The sequence below is a fragment of the Takifugu flavidus genome, chromosome 17, assembly GCF_003711565.1.
Source record: "Takifugu flavidus isolate HTHZ2018 chromosome 17, ASM371156v2, whole genome shotgun sequence".
NCBI classification, from domain to species: domain Eukaryota; kingdom Metazoa; phylum Chordata; class Actinopteri; order Tetraodontiformes; family Tetraodontidae; genus Takifugu; species Takifugu flavidus.
Genome location: NC_079536.1, coordinates 12,752,236 through 12,777,287, shown reverse-complemented (window position 1 = coordinate 12,777,287; position 25,052 = coordinate 12,752,236). Strand labels below are relative to the sequence as shown.

The following is a 25,052-nucleotide window of genomic DNA, read 5'->3' as shown; positions in this document are numbered from 1 at the left end:
CTGAGTGAGGCTGCTGCAACAACCGACACCAGGGAACGTTGGAGACAGCGGGGAACGTAGGAGACAGCAGGGAACGTTAGAGACAGCGGGGAACGTTGGAGACAACAGGGAACGTTGGAGACAACGGGGAACGTTAAGAAAAGGTAGGGAACGTTGGAGACAGCGGGGAACGTAGGAGACAACAGGGAACGTTGGAGACAACGGGGAACGTTAAAGAGAAGGTAGGGAACGTAGGAGACAACAGGGAACGTTGGAGACAACAGGGAACGTTAAAGAAAAGGTAGGGAACGTTGGAGACAGCGGGGAACGTAGGAGACAACAGGGAACGTTAAAGAAAAGGTAGGGAACGTTGGAGACAGCGGGGAACGTAGGAGACAACAGGGAACGTTGGAGACAGCGCTGAACGTAGGAGACAGCAGGGAACGTTGGAGACACCAGGGAACGTTGGAGACAACAGGGAACGTTGGAGACAACAGGGAACGTTGGAGACAACAGGGAACGTTGGAGACAACAGGGAACGTTAAAGAGAAGGTAGGGAATGTTGGAGACGGCGGGGAACGTTGGAGATGTGAGAAGAATTATTATCATTGCTATTATCGCCTAAATGCTGTGATGTGCAGATTTTAAGTGTTTAAGAAAGCTGTCGGGAAAGAGGAACATGAGAATGTTTTACAGAAGTGCTGAAGCTGTCCATGTACAACGGAACTGAAACTCGCACAGACGAACCTGTGAAAAGGTGAAGGCCAGAGGAGTTGTCAGAAGTTTAGAGACCCCGTTAGTCACATATCCTGTTAGGGGTGAGAGGGCAGCAGACCAGCGGAGATGGTGGAGGAAGCTTTGAACTGCTGCCCAGCGGTTTGTCTGAGTCCATAAGAGCAAAGAACAGCGCAGGTGACTAAACATCACCCTCACAGAGACACCAGGGAACGGTAGGAGACAGCAGGGAACGTAGGAGACACCAGGAAACGTAGGAGACACCAGGGAAGGTTGGAGACACCAGGAACGTAGGAGACAGCAGGGAACGTAGGAGACACCAGGGAACATGGGGGGACCAGCAGGGAACGTAGGAGACAGCAGGGAACGTAGGAGACAGCAGGGAACGTAGGAGACACCAGGGAACGGTAGGAGACACCAGGGAACGTAGGAGACACCAGGGAACGTAGGAGACACCAGGGAACGTAGGAGACGCCAGGGAACGTAGGAGACAGCAGGGAACGTAGGAGACACCAGGGAACATGGGGGGACAGCAGGGAACGTAGGAGACACCAGGGAATGTAGGAGACAGCAGGGAATGTAGAAGACAGCAGGGAATGTAGGAGACAGCAGGGAACGTAGGAGACAGCAGGGAACGGTAGGAGACAGCAGGGAACGGTAGGAGACACCAGGGAACGTAGGAGACAGCAGGGAACGTAGGAGACAGCAGGGAACGTAGGAGACAGCAGGGAACGGTAGGAGACAGCAGGGAACGTAGGAGACAGCAGGGAACGTAGGAGACAGCAGGGAACGGTAGGAGACAGCAGGGAACGTAGGAGACAGCAGGGAACGTAGGAGACACCAGGGAACGTAGGAGACACCAGGGAACAGTAGGAGACACCAGGGAACGTAGGAGACACCAGGGAACGTAGGAGACACCAGGGAACGTAGGAGACACCAGGGAACATGGGGGGACAGCAGGGAACGTAGGAGACACCTGGAAACGTAGGAGACAGTAGGGAACGTAGGAGGCACCAGGGAACGTAGGAGACAGCAGGGAACGTAGGAGACAGCAGGGACGTAGGAGGCACCAGGGAACGTGGAGACAGCAGGGAACGTAGGAGACAGCAGGGAACGTAGGAGACAGTAGGGAACGTAGGAGGCACCAGGGAACGTAGGAGACAGTAGGGAAGGAGACACCACAGGGAACGGTAGGAGACACCAGGGAACGTAGGAGACAGCAGGGAATGTAGGAGACAGCAGGGAACGTTGGAGACAGTAGGGAACGTAGGAGACACCAGGAAACGTAGGAGACAGTAGGGAACGTTGGAGACAGCAGGGAACGTAGGAGACAGCAGGGAACGCTGGAGACAGCAGGGAACGTTGGAGACAGCAGGGAACGCTGGAGACAGCAGGGAACGCTGGAGACAGCAGGGAACGCTGGAGACAGCAGGGAACGTAGGACACAGCAGGGAACGTAGGAGACAGCAGGGAACGCTGGAGACAGCAGGGAACGTAGGAGACAGTAGGGAACGCTGGAGACAGCAGGGACGTAGGAGACAGCAGGGAACGTAGGAGACAGCAGGGAACGCTGGAGACAGCAGGGAACGCTGGAGACAGCAGGGAACGTAGGAGACAGTAGGGAACGCTGGAGACAGCAGGGAACGCTGGAGACAGCAGGGAACGTTGGAGACAGCAGGGAACGTAGGAGACAGCAGGGAACGTAGAGACAGCAGGGAACGTTGGAGACAGTAGGGAACGTAGGAGACACCAGGAAACGTAGGAGACACCAGGAAACGTAGGAGACAGTAGGGAACGTAGGAGGCACCAGGAAACGTAGGAGACAGCAGGGAACGTAGGAGACAGCAGGGAACGCTGGAGACAGCAGGGAACGCTGGAGACAGCAGGGAACGTTGGAGACAGCAGGGAACGTTGGAGACAGCAGGGAACGCTGGAGACAGCAGGGAACGCAGGAGACAGTAGGGAACGTTGGAGACAGTAGGGAACGTTGGAGACAGCAGGGAACGCTGGAGACAGCAGGAACGTTGGAGACAGCAGGGAACGTTGGAGACAGCAGGGAACGCTGGAGACAGCAGGGAACGCTGGAGACAGCAGGAACGCTGGAGACAGCAGGGAACGTTGGAGACAGCAGGGAACGTTGGAGACAGCAGGGAACGCTGGAGACAGCAGGGAACGCTGGAGACAGCAGGGAACGCTGGAGACAGCAGGGAACGTAGGAGACAGCAGGGAACGCTGGAGACAGCAGGGAACGCTGGAGACAGCAGGGAACGTTGGAGACAGCAGGGAACGCTGGAGACAGTAGGGAACGTTGGAGACAGCAGGGAACGGTAGGAGACAGCAGGGAACGCTGGAGACAGTAGGGAACGTTGGAGACAGTAGGGAACGCTGGAGACAGCAGGGAACGCTGGAGACAGCAGGGAACGCTGGAGACAGTAGGGAACGTTGGAGACAGCAGGGAACATAGGAGACAGCAGGGAACGCTGCACTGCTGCTCAGTAAGCCCCACTCTTGCCCCACTCTTGCCCCACTTTTGCCCCACTCTTGCCCCACGTTTGCCCCACTCTTGCCCCACTTTTACCCCACTCTTGCCTCACTCTTGCCCCACTTTTGCCCCACTCTTGCCCCACTTTTGCCCCACTTTTGCCCCACTCTTGCCCCACTCTTGCCCCACACTTGCCCCACTCTTGCCCCACTCTTGCCCCACTTTTGCCCCACTCTTGCCCCACACTTGCCCCACACTTGCCCCACTCTTGCCCCACTCTTGCCCCACTCTTGCCCCACGCTTGCCCCACTCTTGCCCCACTCTTGCCCCATGCTTGCCCCACTTTTGCCCCACTTTTGCCCCACTCTTGCCCCACTCTTGCCCCATGCTTGCCCCACTTTTGCCCCACTTTTGCCCCACTCTTGCCCCGTCTCATTGTCAACTAGGGAATATTAGAAGGATCCATTGTGCAGCAGCAACTCAACAACAATTGTTACTTTATTTCTTCTGAGTTGTTTTGGTTCTGATTTATTCACCTACAACTCATTTTGTTTTATTTATTTTTACTGGTAAACCCATAAAATAGAAGGTTTGGGGTTTATTATTATTCTATAAAATGTCTCAAGGTGGCATTAATAAAGTTTTACCTCTTTAGGACAAGCTTGAGTGTTATTTTAAAGGTTTTATCTCAGAACAATCATTTCAGTCTTTCCCCAGACTTATTAATATTAATAAATAATAATATTAACCAAAACATTTCAGCATTTAAAATATAAAGAAAATAAATGACCAACGAAATGCACGTGTTTCCCCTTCTGCAACAGGATTTTGAACACATGGGAAATCTGTGAGTGGAAAATACGATTATTTTCCTCTAGTCGCGGTTTTCTTTTAAAACAAAATGGTTTTAATCCCCGCTCACTTTAATCCTTTAGTGGTGATGTGTTTTATTAAAGGAATAAAACTGGGCAGTGTTACCCGAACCCTAACCCTAACCCTAACCCTAACCCTAACCCTGACCCTAACCCTGACCCTAACCCTAACCCTAACTCTGACCCTAACCCTAACTCTGACCCTGACCCTCTAACCCTAACCCTAACCCTAACCCTAACCCTGACCCTGCTCTCTGAGTGTGTTCCGCTGTTGAATAATGGCCGTCTGCGCCCTTTTTGTCCGCTCACAGCCACCGTAGCGATGGGAGACAACATGTCCAAGCGGCTGAAGCTGATCTCGGCTTCAGAGGCGGAGATGGAGGAGCGAGCTTTCCCCAACCTTTACCCCGACTGGGAGCAGGCAGACCCGGCCGCGGATCCCGAAGACCACCACGATGAGCCGCTGGACGCGGAAGGACAGGTACCGGGTGCTAGACCTTCGGAAATGGTCACGTCTAGCGCGAAGCTAACGCTAGCTTAGCTTTCACTTACTTCCTTTACGTACAACTTCTGTCGTTATGTTCGATTTAATCGGTCCAATTATGAGCAACATAAAAATCCTTTATTTTAAATACAGGGTGCATCATCTGCCCGGACAGAAGGGATCATCATCATTAATGATCTCCTTCAGCTGTTGATCTCCATGAACTATTGATCTCCTTCATCTCCATTAACTGTTGATCTCATTGATCTCCATGAACTATTGATCTCCTTCATCTCCATTAACTATTGATCTCCTTCATCTCCATTAACTATTGATCTCCTTCATCTCCATTAACTATTGATCTCCTTCATCTCCATTAACTATTGATCTCATGATCTCCATTAACTATTGATCTCATTGATCTCCATTAACTGTTGATCTCATTGATCTCCTTCAGCTGTTGATCTCCATTAACTATTGATCTCCTTCATCTCCATTAAATATTAATCTCCTTCAGCTGTTGATCTCCATGAACTATTGATCTCCTTGATCTCCATTAACTATTGATCTCCTTGATCTCCGTTAACTATTGATCTCATTGATCTCCATTAACTATTGATCTCCTTCATCTCCATTAACTGTTGATCTCCTTCATCTCCATGAACTATTGATCTCATTGATCTCCATTAACTATTGATCTCCTTCATCTCCATGAACTATTGATCTCATTGATCTCCATAAACTGTTGATCTCCTCCATATTGTTGGACAGAACTGGTTTTGGTTCTGCACGTCCCAACACGCGCCAGCCATTTTTGAGCCATTTTACCTTTGCTGTGTGAACGTTAAAGCTTAATGAACTTCTAAAATCACTCCAGTCTGAAATAGGCTCTTCTGCAGTCGTGGCAAAGGTCAAAGGTGAAAGACGGGTGTCCCGTTTTCCAGTGTGAGGTAAAGGGTTTTTATGGGACAGCAGCATCTGGCCCAGTCCCAGCTGTTCTGGGAGGACTGGAGGTCTTTTATCCTGAGATGTTTCCACGAGCAGCTGCTTGAGTGAATGAGAAGGTGTTTTGGGTGTGTTGTTAGCGAGTGGCTAACCGGTGACCTGCAGTGACTTGTTCAGCTCGACCTGTCTCCTGAGCCTGGAGATGAAAGGCCTCTGTCCTCCTCAGGTGAGCTCAGTGTTCCAGAAGAAGGTCCAAAGCAAGATCAAAGATCTGCTCCAGCAGATGGAGGAAGGCCTGAAGACGGCCGACCCTCACGACTTCTCCACCTACACTGGGTGGACAGGTCTGTCACCAGGACGTCCCCCACTGGGGCCCACAGCCACCTGAGCCTGACCTCCTGTCTCCACTCTAGGCATCGCTCTGCTCTACCTGCGGCTGCACCAGGCGTCCCAGGAGGCCCTGCACCTGCAGAGGGCGCTGGACTACGTGAAGAGGGCCACCAGGGTGCTGAACGGCCGCAAGGTCAGCTTCCTGTGCGGCGATGCGGGGCCGCTGGCGGTGGGGGCGGTGGTCCATCACAAGCTGGGGAATGAAGCGGAGAGCAGAGACTGCCTGTCCAGGTGAGCGTCCCAAGGCGGGGGCCCAGGTGGGTGCAGGTGGAGCCAGGCGGCGCTGACGGCCCCCGCTGTGTTCCAGGCTCCTGCAGCTGCAGCGCGCCGTGCTGAGCCCAGACTCTGATGTTCCGGACGAGCTGCTGTACGGCCGGGCCGGGTTCCTGTACGCCCTGCTGTACGTCAACAGGGAGCTGGGGGGCGCCGTGGACCAGGCCACCGTCGCTAAGGTAGCGTCATGGCCCCCTCAGCCTCAGCACCCCCCTCAGCGTCATCGCCCCCCTCAGCATCATCACCCCCCTCAGTGTCATCGCCCCCCTCAGCCTCAGCACCCCCCTCAGCGTCATCTCGCCCCCCTCAGCCTCAGCACCCCCCTCAGCCTCAGCACCCCCCTCAGCGTCATCGCCCCCCTCAGCCTCATCACCCCCCTCAGCGTCATCGCCCCCCTCAGCACCCCCCTCAGCCTCAGCACCCCCCTCAGCGTCATCGCCCCCCTCAGCACCCCCCTCAGCCTCAGCACCCCCCTCAGCCTCAGCGCCCCCCCTCAGCCTCATCGCCCCCCTCAGCCTCATCGCCCCCCTCAGTGTCATCACCCCCCTCCCATCAGCACCCCCCTCAGCATCAGCACCCCCCTCAGCCTCATCACCCCCCTCAGCATCATCGCCCCCCTCAGCACCCCCCTCAGCCTCAGCACCCCCCTCAGCCTCAGCAGCACCCCCCTCAGCCTCATCACCCCCCCTGCTGGTGATGCTCTCCAGGTCTTTATCACCTGTCGAGGAGCAGCAGGTGTGAGCGCTGCTGTAGCGGGGAGGAGAACCAACGGTCTGGTGATCGTTCTGATCTGGTCGTTCTGATCTGGTCGTTCTGATCTGGTGGTCGATAGAACAACCAACTGGTAGACAAGCACCAGCAACACACACGTGCTGATGATGATGATGAAGATGGTGATGATGGTGATGATGATGATGAAGATGGTGCTGATGAAGATGGTGATGATGTTGGTGGTGATGATGATGATGGTGGTGAGGATGATGATGATGAAGATGGTGCTGCTGCTGCTGATGACAGTGGTGATGATGAAGATGGTGCTGATGAAGATGGTGATGATGTTGGTGATGATGACGATGGTGGTGATGTTGGTGACGATGATGATGCTGATGATGATGAAGATGGTGCTGATGATGATGATGAAGATGATGGTGGTGTTCATAGATGCTTTCATCGTCTCCCTCTCCAGGTGGTGACGGCCATCCTGGAATCAGGGAAGACCTTCTCAGCAGAGCAGAAGAAGTCGGACCGTTGTCCTCTGCTGTACGAGTGGCACCAGAAGCAGTACGTGGGCGCCGCCACGGCTTGGCCGGCATCTACTACCTGCTGATGCAGGTGAGGGGGGGTGGGGCGTGGGGGGGGGTGGGGGGTGAGGGGGGGCGAGCACGTGTCTGCTGACCATGGTCTCCAGGGGCTCCTCACGGTCGCTGCTTCCTCCAGCTGTTCCCCCTCTGAACTGCGTCTCTCCTGGTCCAGCCAGGAGCAAACGTGCACGCTGATGTCCTGTCTGAGCTGGTCCGTCCCAGCATCGATTACGTCCGACACAAGAGGTTCCGCTCGGGGAACTTTCCGTCCTCGCTGAGCAACGAGAGCGATCGACTGGTCCACTGGTGCCACGGGGCCCCCGGCGTCGTGCACATGCTCCTCTTGGCTCATCAGGTGTGTGTTCCATGAACCATGAGGTGATGTCCATCAGTCCTGAATCCTTGAGCTTATACGGTTCGGACCTGGACAGGTGAGGTGTTCAGAGCCAGGCTGAGCCATCAGAGCCAGGTTGTGGTGGTTCAGAGGCTCTTCGTCGGTCTGATGCCATCGCTCATCTGAACTGAAGCCATCAACATTAGCATCTTTGTCCCAGCTGAGATCAGTTTGGATCCTTCTCAGGTGTTTAAAGAAGACAAGTACCTGAAGGAGGCCACAGAATGTGCTGAGGTCATCTGGCACCGAGGCCTCCTCAGAAAGGGCTACGGCATCTGCCACGGCACCGCTGGAAACGGCTACGCGTTCCTGTCGCTGTACAAGCTCACCAAGGAGAAGAAGTACCTGTATCGCTCATGCAAGGTCAGAACGCTGCACCTCCGATGGGGACGCCCCGATGGGGACGCCTCGATGGGGACGCCCCGATGGGGACGCCCCGATGGGGATGGGGACGCCTCGATGGGGACGCCCCGATGGGGATGGGGACGCCTCGATGGGGACGCCTCGATGGGGACGCCCTCGATGGGGACGCCCCGATGGGGACGCCCCCGATGGGGATGGGGACGCCTCGATGGGGGACGCCCAGATGAGGACGCCCCCGATGGGGACGCCTCGATGGGGACGCCTCGATGGGGACGCCCCGATGGGGACGCCTCCGATGGGGACGCCCCCGATGGGGACGCCCCGATGGGGATGGGGACGCCTCGATGGGGACGCCTCGATGGGGACGCCCCGATGAGGACGCCCCGATGAGGACGCCCCCGATGGGGACGCCTCCATGGGGACGCCCCGATGAGGACGCCCCCGATGGGGACGCCCCGATGGGGACGCCTCGATGGGGACGCCCAGATGGGGACGCCTCGATGGGGACGCCCCGATGGGGATGCCCCGATGGGGACGCCCCGATGGGGACGCCTCGATGAGGACGCCTCCATGGGGACGCCCCGATGGGGACGCCCCGATGGGGACGCCTCGATGGGGACGCCTCGATGAGGACGCCTCCATGGGGACGCCCCGATGGGGACGCCCCGATGAGGATGCCTCCATGGGGACGCCCCGATGAGGATGCCTCGATGGGGACGCCTCGATGGGGACGCCCAGATGGGGACGCCCCGATGGGGACGCCTGTGCTTTGGGCCCAGTGCGAGTTCATCAGCTGTCACTCTTGTCTCTGTGATCTTCTTGTCCTCCAGTTTGCAGACTGGTGCCTGGCCTATGGGACCCACGGCTGCCGCATCCCTGACAGACCCTACTCTCTCTTTGAAGGTACCTCAGACCAGTCCAGCTTCTTGTGCTCACTGTGTTGCTGCTCTGCTGAAGACCCTGACAGTAACCCCGAGGTTCCTCCTGTCAGGTATGGCAGGAACCATCCTCTACCTGTCCGAGCTGGCAGACCCTCAGAACTCCTGCTTTCCTGCCTTCGAACTGTGACCTGCTGGTGGTCTGGACTCGGAGAGAGGACTCCCACAGGACACACGTGTGCTGGGGGGGCTGGCATGACTGGGCGGGGGGTGACACTGAGGGTCACACAGCAGGTGGACGGAGGACAGAGGTGTCATTGTGGACCCCTTTAATTTGGTCCTTCGCTGAACACACCTTTAATATCACAGCTGTCTGTCTGGGTGGGAGTGTGTATAGGTGTGTGTGTGTGTGTGTCTGTGTGTGTGTGTGTGTGCATGCTCCCTGTAATTGTCCTCTTTGTGCACGTGTGTCTGTTGTGTCCCTCCTCATCCGTGTGCGTTTCACAGCAGCTTTGTCAGTTTCTGCTGATTTGACACTTGTTCAGGGGTCAAAGGTTGAGTTGGCCTCAGGTGTCCCCAGATGCTGAGACGCTCTGGTCCAACACGTCCCCCCTCATTCATCTGTTTGACACTTGATCAGGGGTCAAAGGTTGAGTTGGCCTCAGGTGTCCCCAGATGCTGAGACGCTCTGGTCCAACACGTCCCCCCTCATTCATCTGGACGCTGAAGTGAAGGGACGCCCCCTTACTTTGGTGATCTTCTGCCTGTGGACGGGTCCAGACCAGCTCCGGGGTGGAGGTGCTGCCGGGTCTCTGGGAGCTGGAGGAGTGGCGCCGTCCCCCCGCCAGCTCCGACTGTGATTGTGGATCCTGGTTTGTGTCGGTGTGATTCGTGACCTTTGAAATTAAAGCAGGATGAAAGAACATGGCTCCTGTCTGTCTGTTTTATTACGAGGAGACACAGAAGCGTCACTCATCAGAGGCAAGACCCTGACCCTGAGCTGGGAGACACCCCGCCTCCTGTCCTGTGGTGTCCTGTCCCCCGTCTCCAGCTGTTGTCTCTCAGCAGCAGCTAAACCTGATCCTGGGTTCCTGGACAGTGACGTGAGACACTAACGTCCAGACCTGCAGGAGTGAGAGCAGATTTTACCCCTGAATATGATGAAAGTCAGTTTTATTGAAGGTTCTGACCCGAGTGGACCAGCCAGTAATGAGACCAGATGCCAGCTGAGATCCAAACACTGGTTTATTGACATGGTGACCACCTGGAGGTTCTGACCCGAGTGGACCAGCCAGTAATGAGGCTCCTGCCTGTCAGCAGCAGCCTTGAGGAGAACATCTGATCTTCACAGCTTGAACACTGACAAACTACCAAACGGACCCTCCGCCTCTGTTTTATAACAAACACCAGATCATCATGTGTCCACACACACATTTAAAGAAAGGTGTTAACATGGCTTCTGGTACCAGCCTAATGGGAACCAGAACCAGAACCGCTTCCTCACAAATTTCCCATTGTGATGAAATCTGTTAAAAACTGAATTTCATGGCAGCAGAATGATGAACAGGAACTTTACTCTGAAGCACAGTTTGTTTAGAGAACTTTGATTTAAATCATCATTTCAACACGTGGACGTTCTTGGGAGCGTAGACCGGTTCCTGCTCCATCACACAAGTCCAGACCTGAACCAGGACTGACATGTGGCTCAGGAGAGCCTTGAATGGTGAAATGAAACCTAAAAACAGCCGTGTTTCTTCCTGGTGTCCACAGGAACCTCCTCGTTCTTCACTTCTTCTTGTTATTCTGAAACACCTGTTCATATGATGGCGGTGGGTGGTTGCAGTAGGACGGAGGTGGGGGGCTGCAGTAGGACGGAGGGGGGGGGTAGAAGGCCATCATCTTGGGTGCAGCGCCCGGCTGTGTGCCTGGAGCTGTGGGGGCTCCACCTGGGCCACCATTCAGCTCCTGCAGACTTCCTGGCTGCTGGGAGACTGAAGAAAGGCTTCAGTAGATCTCAGGTGTTCTGGTGATCACATCGTCTCCAGAGAATGTATACCACACTATACCATACCAGTTACCACACTATATTATACCAGTTACCACACTATACCATACCAGTTACCACACTATACCATACCAGTTACCACACGATACCATACCAGTTACCACACTATACCATACCAGTTACCACACGATACCATACCAGTTACCACACGATACCATACCAGTTACCACACGATACCATACCAGTTACCATACTATACCATACCAGTTACCATACTATACCATGCCAGTTACCACACTATACCATACCAGTTACCACACTATACCATACCAGTTACCACACGATACCATACCAGTTACCACACTATACCATACCAGTTACCACACGATACCATACCAGTTACCACACGATACCATACCAGTTACCACACGATACCATACCAGTTACCACACTATACCATACCAGTTACCATACTATACCATACCAGTTACCACACTTACCATACCATACAGTTACCACACGATACCATACCAGTTACCACACTATACCATACCAGTTACCATACTATACCATACCAGTTACCACACGATACCATACCAGTTACCACACTATACCATACCAGTTACCACACTATACCATACCAGTACCACACTATACCATACCAGTTACCATACTATACCATACCAGTTACCACACGATACCATACCAGTTACCACACGATACCATACCAGTTACCACCTATACCATACCAGTTACCACACTATACCATACCAGTTACCACACTATACCATACCAGTTACCACACGATACCATACCAGTTACCACACGATACCATACCAGTTACCACACTATACCATACCAGTTACCACACTATACCATACCAGTTACCACACGATACCATACCAGTTACCACACTATACCATACCAGTTACCACACTATACCATACCAGTTACCACACTATACCATACCAGTTACCATACTATACCATACCAGTTACCACACTATACCATACCAGTTACCACACGATACCATACCAGTTACCACACTATACCATGCCAGTTACCACACTATACCATGCCAGTTACCACACTATACCATGCCAGTTACCACACTATACCATGCCAGTTACCACACTATACCATACCAGTTACCACACGATACCATACCAGTTACCACACTATACCATACCAGTTACCACACTATACCATACCAGTTACCACACTATACCATACCAGTTACCACACGATACCATACCAGTTACCACACTATACCATACCAGTTACCACACACTATACCATGCCAGTTACCACACTATACCATGCCAGTTACCACACTATACCATACCAGTTACACACTATACCATGCCAGTTACCACACTATACCATACCAGTTACCACATGATACCATACCAGTTACCACACTATACCATACCAGTTACCACACGATACCATACCAGTTACCACACTATACCATACCAGTTACCATACTATACCATACCAGTTACCACACGATACCATACCAGTTACCCACTATACCATACCAGTTACCACACGATACCATACCAGTTACCACACTATACTATACCAGTTACCACACGATACCATACCAGTTACCACACGATACCATACCATTACCACACGATACCATACCAGTTACCACACTATACCATACCAGTTACCACACGATACCATACCAGTTACCACACTATACTATACCAGTTACCATACTATACCATACCAGTTACCACACTATACCATACCAGTTACCACACTATACCATACCAGTTACCATACTATACCATACCAGTTACCACACTATACTATACCAGTTACCACACTATACCATACCAGTTACCACACTATACCATACCAGTTACCACACTATACCATACCAGTTACCATACTATACCATACCAGTTACCACACTATACCATACCAGTTACCACACTATACCATGCCAGTTACCACACTATACCATGCTATACCATAACATAGTACAATATACAATCCTACAATATAACATGCTATACTATATTACACTATACCATGCTATACCATGCTATACCATGCTATACCATGCTATACCCTGCCATGCTAGTATATCCGCTCCCTTCATCTATGCACACACGTCCTGATTCTGCTGCTCCCTCTGTCTGACCTCTGGACAAAGGTCACCGTACCTGGGGTGGTAACCTGACATCGGGTAAAGGACACGTTGAAGGTGGGTTCGTCTGCCAGAGGTGAGGGGTAGATCCGTCTGCGGATAAAGAATCCAGCGCCGCAGCAGAACAGCACTCCCGCCATCAGCAGCACCCTGGAGAAACCCAGGAGACATGGCAGAAGCATCCTGACTGACCCAGTGGCCGACTGGCCGCTGACCCCACTCACCAGAAGTACCACAGCCTGTGGATGGACAGCACCCTGACGCAGCAGCGGGTCCTACAGCAGTCCTCATAGGAGCGGCAGCTGCAATCACAGGGTGGCTCATGAAACTGACGGGACATCAGCCCTAGCCTAGCCCTAGCGCTAACCCTAGCCCTAGCCCTAACCCTGACCCTAGCCCTAGCCCTAACCCTAGCCCTAACCAGTCCTCATAGGAGCGGCAGCTGCAATCACAGGGTGGCTCATGAAACTGACGGGACATCAGCCCTAACCCTAGCCCTAGCCCTAACCCTAGCCCTGACCAGTCCTCATAGGAGCGGCAGCTGCAATCACAGGGTGGCTCATGAAACTGACGGGACATCAGCCCTGACCCTAACCCTAGCCCTAACCAGTCCTCATAGGAGCGGCAGCTGCAATCACAGGGTGGCTCATGAAACTGACGGGACATCAGCCCTGACCCTAACCCTAACCCTAACCAGTCCTCATAGGAGCGGCAGCTGCAATCACAGGGTGGCTCATGAAACTGAAGGGACATCAGCCCTAACCCTAACCCTAACCCTAGCGCTAACCCTAACCCTGACCCTAACCCTAGCCCTGACCCTAGCCCTAACCCTAGCCCTAGCCCTAACCCTAGCCCTAGCCCTGACCCTAACCCTCTAACCCTAGCCCTAGCGCTAACCCTAACCCTAACCAGTCCTCATAGGAGCGGCAGCTGCAATCACAGGGTGGCTCATGAAACTGACGGGACATCAGCCCTAGCCCTAGCCCTAGCGCTAACCCTAGCCCTAGCGCTAACCCTGACCCTAGCCCTAACCCTAGCCCTCGCCCTAACCCTCTAACCCTAACGCTAACCCTAACCATAGCCCTCGCCCTAACCCTCTAACCCTAACGCTAACCCTAACCATAGCCCTCGCCCTAACCCTCTAACCCTAACGCTAACCCTAACCCTAGCCCTAACCCTAACCAGTCCTCATAGGAGCGGCAGCTGCAGTCACAGGGTGGCTCATGAAGCTGACGGGACATCAGCCCTAGCCCTAGCGCTAACCCTAGCCCTAGCGCTAACCCTGACCCTAGCCCTAACCCTAGCCCTCGCCCTAACCCTCTAACCCTAACGCTAACCAGTCCTCATAGGAGCGGCAGCTGCAATCACAGGGTGGCTCATGAAGCTGACGGGACATCAGCCCTAACCCTAACCCTGACCCTGACCCTGACCCTAGCCCTGACCCTGACCCTAGCCCTAACCCTAGCCCTAACCAGTCCTCATAGGAGCGGCAGCTGCAATCACAGGGTGGCTCATGAAACTGACGGGACATCAGATAAACACGTTAAAATGATTGAGCATCACAAGAAGAGCCTCCAGACTGAGAGGGTGGTGCAGACGTCCCCTAGAACCCTAACCCTAACGCATGCACGTGTCACCAGAACATCCTAAACTCCAGCTGTGAGGCGCTTCAACACAAGAAGACCTGACGGGGTTTATTGGGGCTGTTGTGAGGTTGTGTACATACATGAAGTAGATGGGGTATCCACCATCAAAATACCAGCAGTACTTTTTGGCATCTACACACTGGAAGAGAAGAAGAGACAGGTCATTACCCACAATTCCAGAGTGGAGCACAGACCAGCAGCATCACCAGCCTGAAGGGTCCATTCTGATCCACGGGTGTTTGGCTCAGCCTGAGAGCCTGAAGGCCATCCGGTATGAGTGCCCACAGTACATATATGACATATATATACATCATTAGTATCATCACGTGGTAGACGTGCAGGTCACAGTGCACCAGTGATGCTCCACTACATCAAAGCCACATGACTGGCGCCCTTTCATCTGTCTGGGGTGCGGAGCCTTCTTGTTCTGTCATGTTCAGAGATGGTCACCGTTCCAGGAGAGGACCTGTGTTGGGTGTTGGTGCCGCGATCACATGACACGGGGGTGCGGTCTGGGAGCAGGAAGTGAATCAGTTCACCTGTTCACTGGTTCACCTGTTCACTGGGATGATGGGGTGAGGAGGGAGGCTGTGGTTTTGTGGACAGTGGTCATAACTGATCTGGATCCTTCCTCAATCAAATAAAAAGCACTCCTGTTTCTGAACATCAATTAATCAATTAACAAATCAATAATCAATGAATGGAGGACGTGCAGGTGCAGGGCCGGAGGCAGTTGGAGCCTCAGAAGAAGAGATCGGGGTTGTCACGTCAACACCAGCTGAAGTGGCAACGTCTAAGAACTTGGGTTCTTTAGGGTTTTTATGCTCTGAGACTGTTCCCATGAAAAAGAACATAATTCATGTTTTAGGGTGTTCTGAGGACCAGAGGGAACCAAGCTGCTGACGAGCTCTGGAAACGTTGGATTCCAAAAGAATGAACTTGATCCTAGTTGATCACTTGTATTTTCCAGTTCATTCTTGTGGAATCCGAAGTTTCCCGAGCTCGTTAGCAGCTTGGTTCATTGTGTTTGTCTAATGAGAGCTCAGAGGGTTGCACAACCAGTGTTCTGTTTGTATGTGTGTGTGTGTGTGTGTGTGTGTGTGTGTGTGTGTGTGTGTGTGTGTGTGAGAGAGAGAGAGAGATCACAGGTGAAATTTAGATCCGACTATGGAATAATACTATTTTTAAAAGACTGGATATTACCATAATATCAGAGTTTGAAACCATCGGAATCATTTGGAGCTTTAAACTCGCTCTTCTCACGATGTTGAGCTGGATGAAATAATAATGATAAAGAGATAAATAATACATGAGTGTGGAGATAAAGGAGTGGCAGGACGAGTCCAAAAATAAAACCACAGACAGTAATCGGATTACTCGAACTGTAGTCTGTAGTAATCTGATTACTTCTACAAACAAGGACAAAAGGTGGCACCAACCTGGCTACTTCAGTCGGACTTTATTTGTTTCACTGTTCTAATTTTAGTCCCACATTCGTGTCATTATTGTTTGATTAATTAACGTAGAATCGGATCAGACCTGACCCAGATGTTCCGAGTCCGACATCCTTCCAGTAGAACCAGACAGCGGGTTAAAGGGCTCCAGGTTCCTGTGAGGGAACAAAGATCTGGACGAGACTCACCTCCAGGAGCAGCAGCGAGGCCAGGACCAGCTGAGCCGCGGGGTTCCTCATGGCTGCGCCGGCAGGAGGGAGCGACACGAACGGGCGCGTTGGTCACGGTGTCGGCTTCATCCCGCGAACCGGAGAGACGAACCGACACCCGGAGTCAACAGAACAGGCCCGGTCCCTGCAGCTCCGCCAGACGGGGCTGGGGTGGTGTTACCGTGACAACAGGAAGGTTTATTCTGTTCAGATTTGGAACGCTCCTCCGTACCCACTGAGCTTTGTGCGCTCTCTAGCGGCGTTATTAATTATGGTTCTAACGGCTGAACTACATTACCCAGCGTGCACTAGCACGCGAGCCCTTCACTAGCGAGGACGTGTGGAACGTTGAAAACAAATTTCCTTTGAAAAATCAGTCTTCTGTGCCAGTATGTGAACCTGCCGCTTAGTTCTGCGCCTAATTCACCTGGCAACAGCAGAATACCGCCACGCTTTCCCGCTTAAAGCCGTGTGAGTCTAAAAGTTCTGCGCCTAATTCACCTGGCAACAGCAGAATACCGCCACGCTTTCCCGCTTAAAGCCGTGCGAGAGTCTAGAAGTTCTGCGCCTAATTCACCTGGCAACAGCAGAATACCGCCACTCTTTCTCGCTTAAAGCCGTGTGAGTCTAGAAGTTCTGCGCCTAATTCACCTGGCAACAGCAGAATACCGCCACGCTTTCCCGCTTAAAGCCGTGTGAGTCTAGAAGTTCTGCGCCTAATTCACCTGGCAACAGCAGAATACCGCCGCGCTTTCCCGCTTAAAGCCGTGTGAGTCTAGAAGTTCTGCGCCTAATTCACCTGGCAACAGCAGAATACCGCCACGCTTTCCCGCTTAAAGCCGTGTAAGAGACTAGCGGTTCCGCGCCCGGCCGCCAGGGGGCAGCAGCGACGCTTTGACTGCCCTCAGAAGGCTGCCGTCACCTCCAAGCGTCTCTGATCCAAAACGTTCAGACCAGAATTCTCCAGAGATTATAATTTCCCTTTTTTGCGCACATCTGTCCATTAATTAGAGTGTGAAGTAACTACACGCTCAAAAAAAGAGAAAATAAACTCAGGGAAGGTCAATATTGATGTGATCGCAACCATTAACAACATTATGACAGTTCTGGCCAGGCCAGAACCAAAACAACCTCTTTTCAGAGTATTTATTTACAGAAAGAGGCAAAGTACAAACCTGTTCCTCATATAACAGCTGATCTCCACAGACAGAAATGTGAGGTTCAGAGCATCTTCTCTAACACAGAAGGTTTATAAAAGAAAAGAACTCATGAGGAGAGCAGTGAAGAAGACAGGACAGGGCTGTGGAATATGGGAAAACCAGGAACTAATGGCAAATGTTGCTGAAACACATGGAAACATACAGATCTTCACCTGAATTTGACCTTTTTTAAGTTTTGATGGCACCTGGAGTCCAAAATGCTCAAAGGGCTGATGAGAAACATCCAGTCCAGATGAGTGCTGACGATGAGGCCACTTTATGAGGAACAGGATCTGCTGACCACAGCTCTGAAGTGGCAGCGGCCACCAGGAGAAGAGCAGACTGGTCAAGAAGGGGAGAACATGGTCCTTAGGTTAGGACCTTAGGACACCAGGCAGGATGGACCCACTAAACCTGGACTCGTGGTTTTCATGCTCCTGGGGGAACTGTAGCCTCAGTTACTCTACCAACTCAGCAGGAACCTCTGAGCTTTTCTTGTGCTTTTGGCCGGTGGCCACTCCTGCTGGTGCTTGTGGTCCAAACATGGTTCTCAGTCCCTGTCTTCTGTCCACAGGACATGTCAAATGCTGATCCCAAGACATCAGATCTTATGAAGGAGCCGTTGATGTTACCAGCTGACTAGGGCTAGTTTTTTAAATGACTTTGTGTTAAAGGAGCAGCTTTTGCTCTCCCAGTGGTGAACTGGTACCACACACTCAAAAGGAGCAGCTATGAGTTCATTACAGATGCTCACCAGTACGCTCCACCCAGACCAGTATGGGTCAGGCAGCTTGACTGAGGAGCATCTTAGCTTCAGACCTGTGTTTTAACTTAATCAACATATGTTCAATAAATACGGATTTCATCAGTTCCAAACAGCAGCAGATGTGAGATGATGAAGATGAAGAAAGATGTTAGTCATTCAAACTGTACTTGAACCCAACTGCTGAAACATAAACATACAGAGAACGCATAGAGGGCGGGTGGAGAAGGGACACGCGTTCATCTTCACAGTCCGTCAGGATTTTGGTCAGTAGATGAACTCTCCGGGGATCTCCTGCAGTTTGCTGAAAGGCTCCTCAAACTTGAAGCATTTAGAGATGGGCTTCTTCTTTCCATCCAGAACCTCCGTCTCCAGGCTGGAGGAAGACGACTGGCGACACTTGCCCAGGGTGTAGGCCGCCATGACTATTAGTTCCTCCACAACCGGACCTTCTGGCTCCTCTTGCTCCTCGTCACCAGCAGCAGTTGTACTGCTCTGAGGCTCAGAGGTGCTGATGGAGGTGGACGCTTCCTGGTCCTTCACTGGGAGGATCTTCTCGGGAGCCTGGAGCCAGGGGTGCTGGAGACACTGCTCTGCTGTGGCTCGGTCCCTAAGGAGACACACACACACACACACACACACACACACACTGACCAGATGGTCCATTGTCTCATGCTGTAGAAGGGAGGTGTTTCATGAACGCCAGCAGAAATGTGAGAGGGTCTGGGGACATGACTATATTCATATGAATGTCAGCATGCATGAGAAGGTCATGATGTTCTTCAATCACTTCTGGTTTCACCTACTGAGGACGCTTGCAGAGCAACATCTGGATAAAGGACAGGGCTGCTGGGTCCAGCTGCTGCAGCTCCTCCTCCTGGTAGCTCACGTTGAGCTGAGAAATGTTGAGGAACGTTTCCTGCTTGTCCTCCCCCAGGAACGGTGACAGTCCCGTGAGCATCACGTACGCTAACACACCCATGCTCCTAAACACAGAAGATGGAGCTTTAATGGAGAACAAAGAACACACTCAGATCAGAGAGGAGTCCTAAATCACCAAGCTGCTCATGGTGGATTTGTTACACGTTGGCAATATTAGCTAAAACCACCATGAAGGAAAGCTAAAGGTTTCCTACCACATATCTGTTGCTGTGCTGATGGGCTCATAACTCAGAATCTCAGGAGCTAAAAACAAGAGGACACTTTTATTCAGAGGGACGTGGAGCTGCTGCCTCAGAAGGACGCTGACGCTGACCCACCAACATATTCTGGAGTGCCCATGATCTCTCTGAGCTCCTGCTGACTGCTGACCATCCTGGACAGACCAAAGTCTACGATCTTAATGTCGCCCAGAGGAGAGCTGCTGGTGAGCAGGATGTTCTGAGGCTGTCAGCAAACACAGGAAGTTAGCATCAGGAAAGCTCCGTGCCCCAAAGCTGTTGTTCTCTGAAGACATTTGCCTGTCCTCCATCTTCTGCAACTACAACTGAAATGAATAAAACTGGACTACTGACCTTGAGATCCAGGTGGACCACGTTGTTCTGGTGGAGGAAGGAGACGCCCTCCAGGATCTGTCTCATCAACCTCTTCACGTCCTCCTCGCTGAAGGCCTCATCCGACACACACTGATTAAAGATCTCGCCTCCGGCCGCACTGAAACACAACCGATCACACAAGTTCAGGTCAGAATGTGAGCTTTCTCCTTCACACACAGGTTCCACCAGAACCATGATGGAATAACAGAGCACCAGAGGAAGGAGAACACTGATAGTCACACAAAACCTGGCGGACTGCTGCCCTGATTCAAGGGTTTCATGTCCTCGGGCCTGAGTGGATCAGCTCAGTTAGACAGAGAAGAAAGAGCAGCAAGAAGGAGGAGAGGGCAGTCAAGAATAGCCCAGGAAGCCCTGAAGGTTCTGCTGAATTAGGCTTCATCTCAGAGGAAAGTGGAGGAGGAGGAGGAGGAGGATTAAAAAAAGACCAACACGAGGAACCAAAGTCACTGAGCCGGCGCCCTGAAGGCCATGAAAGCAGCTGATGCCTTCAGAGACGCTTCACACACAGGCGGAAGAGCTGAGCTGCAAGCACTCATCACAAACCTAATCTGTGGTGTCTGAACTGCTGAAGGAGTCCACGCCACCTTCTGCCCACGTTCCCTGGCTGGACCATAAAGGATCTGGACCAAAGTCCGGACTGCAGGGCTGCCAGAAGCCACACAAACGTGGGAAAGAATTCCACCTACACGTGAACATTAAATGTCTGTGTGGGTTCAGTTCAAGATAAAGTGGGAGGCGCTCTCTCTCTCTCTCTCTCTCACACACACACACACACACACACACACACACACACGGAATCAGAGCTGATTCCTCAGTAGATCAGACATGTTTCTCCAGGAACTCCACTGAAGAAACGTGTGTGTGTGTGTGTCTGTGAGAAAGAGACAGACACCGTTCTGATCATTTGCTATTATTTGTTACTGCAAACAGGTGAAACTGCTACCTTGACCTTTGACCTTTGGCACGCTGCCTGTGGAGCCCTGAAGCCCCTGCAGGGGCCTCACAGCTTGATTGACGAGTGGCTCATGTAATTAATGGAACAGTGCTGTGAGAATGGATCAATTCAGCTTTGATCGGCTGACCTACAAACCTGCTTCCTGTCTGACAGCAACCCCCAACACAGAAGAGCATGATGGGAGCAGGTCACCTGTCTGAGACCACGTCCACGTGCCCACGTTCGTGCACAAGCACCTTTACGAAGAAGATAACTGGTTCATAATGAGGCTGTTACGATGCTGTTTGTGCCAGTCAAAGGAAAGGCCTAAGGACTTAATGTGCACGTGCTCGTCATCATCTTATCAGAATAAATCAGTGATTTAGGTTGAAGGGCTGGTTCCAGCAGCGTGCACATGCCGCGGCGTGCACAGGCAGCGGCGTGCACAGGCAGCGGCGTGCACAGGCCGCGGCGTGCACAGGCCGCGGCGTGCACAGGCAGCGGCGTCGGGTCTTCCCACTGTTGTTCTCGCCCCAGGACCGCCCCCCTCCCGTGCGTGACCATGCCATGACCGCGTCACGTGCACTGGTGCATCCAAACTCTGGAGCTCAGCCAGAGCTCGATACGGCTGTGTCATTATCTCTCCCCTCTTCTGTCATCCCTCTCTCATCTCCACCACTCTTCCTCTGCCACGCTCTCTTCTTTGGCCTTCTTTTCACTCTTTTTCCCACCATAGCATGAATAGATTTCTGTTGACCTTCATCTGTAACACCACCTCCCTCCTCCTCCTCTACCTCCCTCCTCCTCCTCTCCCCCCCCACGTCCCTCCATCAGCTGTTGCCCCACTGCCCGAAATATCTGTCAGCTGATCAGAGCTGTTCTGCCCCAGTTCCCTAAGATACAAGACAGAAAGAGAAAGGACATGAGGAGACAGGAGAGAAGGAGACAGGACAGGAGACAGGAGAGGAGGAGAAGGACAGGAGACAGGAGAGGAGGAGAAAGGACATGAGGAGACAGCACATGAGAGAGGACAGGAGGAGAAGGGACATGAGGAGACAGGAGAGAAGGATACAGGACAGGAGACAGGAGAGGAGGAGAAAGGACAGGAGACAGGAGAGAGGAGAAAGGACAGGAGGAGACAGGACAGGAGACAGAGAGGAGGAGAAAGGACATGAGGAGACAGCACATGAGAGAGGACAGGAGGAGAAGGGACATGAGGAGACAGGAGAGAAGGATACAGGACAGGAGACAGGAGAGGAGGAGAAAGGACAGGAGACAGGAGAGGAGGAGAAAGGACAGGAGGAGACAGGACAGGAGACAGGAGAGGAGGAGAAAGGACAGGAGACAGGAGAGGAGGAGAAAGGACATGAGGAGACAGGATATGAGAGAGGACATGAGGAGAAAGGACATGAGACAGGAATGTGGAATAATCAATAAACATTTGATCCAGATGTGATCATCTGAAAGAAACTGACCCATTTAGCTCCTGTCTGAACAGGGTGCATGATGGGAAATGGAGTTCAACTGAAGGAGCAAAGAGATAGACGTGCATATTAACACACAACAGATGGATTAACACAAAAGATAATAAAACCCAGAGGCAACAACAGCAACCCAGAGGTAAACAACAACAACAACCCAGAGGTAAACAACAGCCAAAAACACAGTCAGGTTAAACTGATAATTCATGATTTTTAAAAGGAAGGTCTGATGTGTGTGTGTGTGTTCCATCCTCATTGATGGTAGTAATTAATCCTGGGATTATGTGTGTTTGGGTGGGGACGGGGCCTGATGAGGGGGTGGATCAGGAGCAGCATTAACGGGTCCTTCAGGAATCCCCTTAACTGCGCAGATTAGGGAGTGTAAACAGGATCCGCTCAGACAGGCTTTCTGTCAGCAAACTGATACCAGATCCAGCTAAAGTTAGCATGAGGACGTAGAGAAATCGACCACCCTGTCCAATAACAGGGATTTAACCACCGCTGTAGACACCAGTAACACCAGGACTACCAGTAACACCTGGACACCAGTAACACCAGAACCACCAGGACCCCAACACACCTGTTGAAGGATGTTTTACCATTGATAGGCAGTTCTATCCTGGACCAGATCAATGGTTCTTTAGTGTCAGGTTATGTACCCCGGTCCTACAAGGTGGCAGTGATTAAACCGTTGCTTAAAAAACCATCACTGGATCCTGATGTGTTAACAAATTATAGGCCGATATCCAACCTTCCTTTGATCTCTAAAGTTCTAGAGAAGGTGGTGGTGACTCAGTTACTGGAGCACCTGCAGAGGAACAGCCTGTTTGAGATGTTTCAGTCAGGCTTTAGAGCTCATCACAGCACAGAAACAGCACTTCTTAAAGTCACTCATGATCTTCTCATAGCTTCAGATCATGGACTGGTCTCTATGCTGGTTCTGCTGGACCTCAGTGCTGCTTTTGATCCAGTTGATCACAGCATCCTGTTACAGAGACTGGAACATGTGATTGGGATTAAAGGGACAGCACTAGACTGGTTTAGATCATATTTATCTGATAGATACCAGTTTGCTCATGTCCATGGTGTTCCCTCCTCATACAGTAGGGTTAGCCATGGGGTTCCTCAAGGTTCTGTACTTGGACCAATCCTCTTCACCTTGTACATGCTTCCCTTAGGGAACATTATTCGGCAGCATGGGATAAATGTTCATTGTTATGCTGATGACACTCAGCTTTATTTATCCATGAAACCAGAGGAGACAGAGAAGTTAGTGAAGCTCCAGACCTGTCTTAAATACATAAAGTCCTGGATGTCTTCAAATTTCCTCCTTAACTCAGGAAAAACTGAGGTCATGGTGTTTGGTCCTGAACCTCTCAGGGATAGATTAGATCACATGATCACTCTAGATGGTATCTCATTAACATCTAGTCTCTCTGTGAGGAATCTCGGAGTAACTTTTGATCAAAATCTCTCCTTCAACTCACACATTAAAACAGTCTCTAGAAGTGCCTTTTTTCACCTGAGGAACATCACAAAGATCAGGAAGCTACTGACCCACCATGATGCTGAAAAGTTAGTCCAGCATTTGTTACTTCCAGGCTGGACTATTGTAATTCTTTATTATCAGGGTGTCCAAACAACTCTTTAAGAAGCCTCCAGCTGATCCAAAATGCTGCAGCCAGAGTTCTGACAGGTATTGACCACAGAGGTCACATGACTCCTGTAATGGCGTCTCTTCATTGCCCATTAAATTTAGAATAATTTTTAAAACCCTTCTTTTGACCTACCAGGTCCTCAGAGGCCTAGCTCCATCCTACCTGGAGGAGCTAGTGACACCTTACCAGCCCAATAGACCGCTCTGCTCTCAGAATGCTGGTCTACTTCCCAGAGTTTCTAGGAGTAGAATGGGGGGCCGAGCATTATCCTACACATAATTATCATACAAGGGGGTCATCTAATTCAGTGGTCCCCAACCTTTTCTGTACCACGGACCAGTTTAATGTCTGACAATATTTTCACGGCCCAATCTTAAGGTGTAGCAGATAAAAACAAAATAAAATGACAAGATTGGCATTAAAAACTGTGGTATTTTCTCTATCATAATAATAATAATGAACGTAAATCCACTATGTAATCATGTGCAACTTTCTTAGCAGCGTCCTCGTAACATCACACCAACAACAGAGCAACAACCTTTCTGCCCCAACACAATGCAACACACTCTGGTCGCTATGGTAAGGTTTAAACATACCTTCAAAATAAGACACAACACAAAAACAAAGTGCATGAAAATGCTCGCTGTTCACAGCAGCACTGAATCAGTGGGAGCCCTGAGACGGTCCCATCTTGGGCTTATGGGGGACAATGAAACCCGAAGTGTGCTACTTGGGTCCAGTCTGCTCCGTAACTTGGTTTTGGGTGCCGTCACTGCAGAAAACCCTGCTTCCCACAGATACCATGTGGGCAATGGCACCAGGGTTTTTAGTGCTGTTGTGGCGATCTCGGGGTTTCTGCCATGACTTTAATCCACGCAGACAACGCA

At 51.7% G+C, this 25,052-nt stretch overlaps 3 protein-coding genes across 5 annotated transcripts in view; 1 reads left to right on the top strand and 2 right to left on the bottom strand.

Annotated features, from left to right (window-relative positions):
* The first annotated feature begins 375 nt into the window (after window positions 1–375).
* Window positions 376–10,019, top strand: lancl2 (LanC lantibiotic synthetase component C-like 2 (bacterial)). Its single transcript, XM_057012334.1, is given in 11 exon segments — window positions 376–531; window positions 4,380–4,549; window positions 5,724–5,841; window positions 5,911–6,118; window positions 6,195–6,339; window positions 7,347–7,452; window positions 7,455–7,492; window positions 7,634–7,816; window positions 8,042–8,218; window positions 9,049–9,121; window positions 9,210–10,019. Coding segments are annotated over 10 exon segments (1,284 nt in total). The 5' UTR covers window positions 376–531; window positions 4,380–4,390; the 3' UTR covers window positions 9,287–10,019.
* Window positions 10,020–10,323: 304 nt separating this feature from the next.
* Window positions 10,324–17,424, bottom strand: vopp1b (VOPP1 WW domain binding protein b). 3 transcript variants are annotated; one of them, XM_057012337.1, is made up of 6 exons: window positions 16,554–17,423; window positions 16,115–16,183; window positions 14,992–15,050; window positions 13,490–13,567; window positions 13,282–13,415; window positions 10,324–11,087 (listed from the first exon to the last, which is right to left on the bottom strand). In XM_057012337.1, exons 1-6 carry the CDS (start codon window positions 16,602–16,604, stop codon window positions 10,882–10,884), a joined length of 597 nt encoding a protein of 198 aa, XP_056868317.1. In that variant the 5' UTR covers window positions 16,605–17,423; the 3' UTR covers window positions 10,324–10,881. The 3 variants fall into 3 exon arrangements, with proteins under 3 accessions (XP_056868317.1, XP_056868318.1, XP_056868319.1); XM_057012338.1 differs by lacking the exons at window positions 14,992–15,050; window positions 16,115–16,183 and adding an exon at window positions 15,080–15,168 and having other exon boundaries at window positions 16,554–17,424; XM_057012339.1 differs by lacking the exon at window positions 16,115–16,183 and having other exon boundaries at window positions 16,554–17,417.
* Window positions 17,425–17,705: 281 nt separating this feature from the next.
* The window catches only part of stk17a (serine/threonine kinase 17a), a 15,185-nt gene continuing 7,838 nt past the window's right edge, over window positions 17,706–25,052 (bottom strand). The window contains exons 3-7 of the mRNA XM_057012336.1: window positions 20,051–20,189; window positions 19,796–19,922; window positions 19,673–19,721; window positions 19,343–19,522; window positions 17,706–19,146 (exon numbers count right to left, since the gene is read on the bottom strand). Of these exons, the coding sequence (XP_056868316.1) occupies window positions 18,804–19,146; window positions 19,343–19,522; window positions 19,673–19,721; window positions 19,796–19,922; window positions 20,051–20,189 (838 nt within the window). The 3' untranslated portion in view covers window positions 17,706–18,803. The remainder of the gene's footprint in view (window positions 19,147–19,342; window positions 19,523–19,672; window positions 19,722–19,795; window positions 19,923–20,050; window positions 20,190–25,052) is intronic.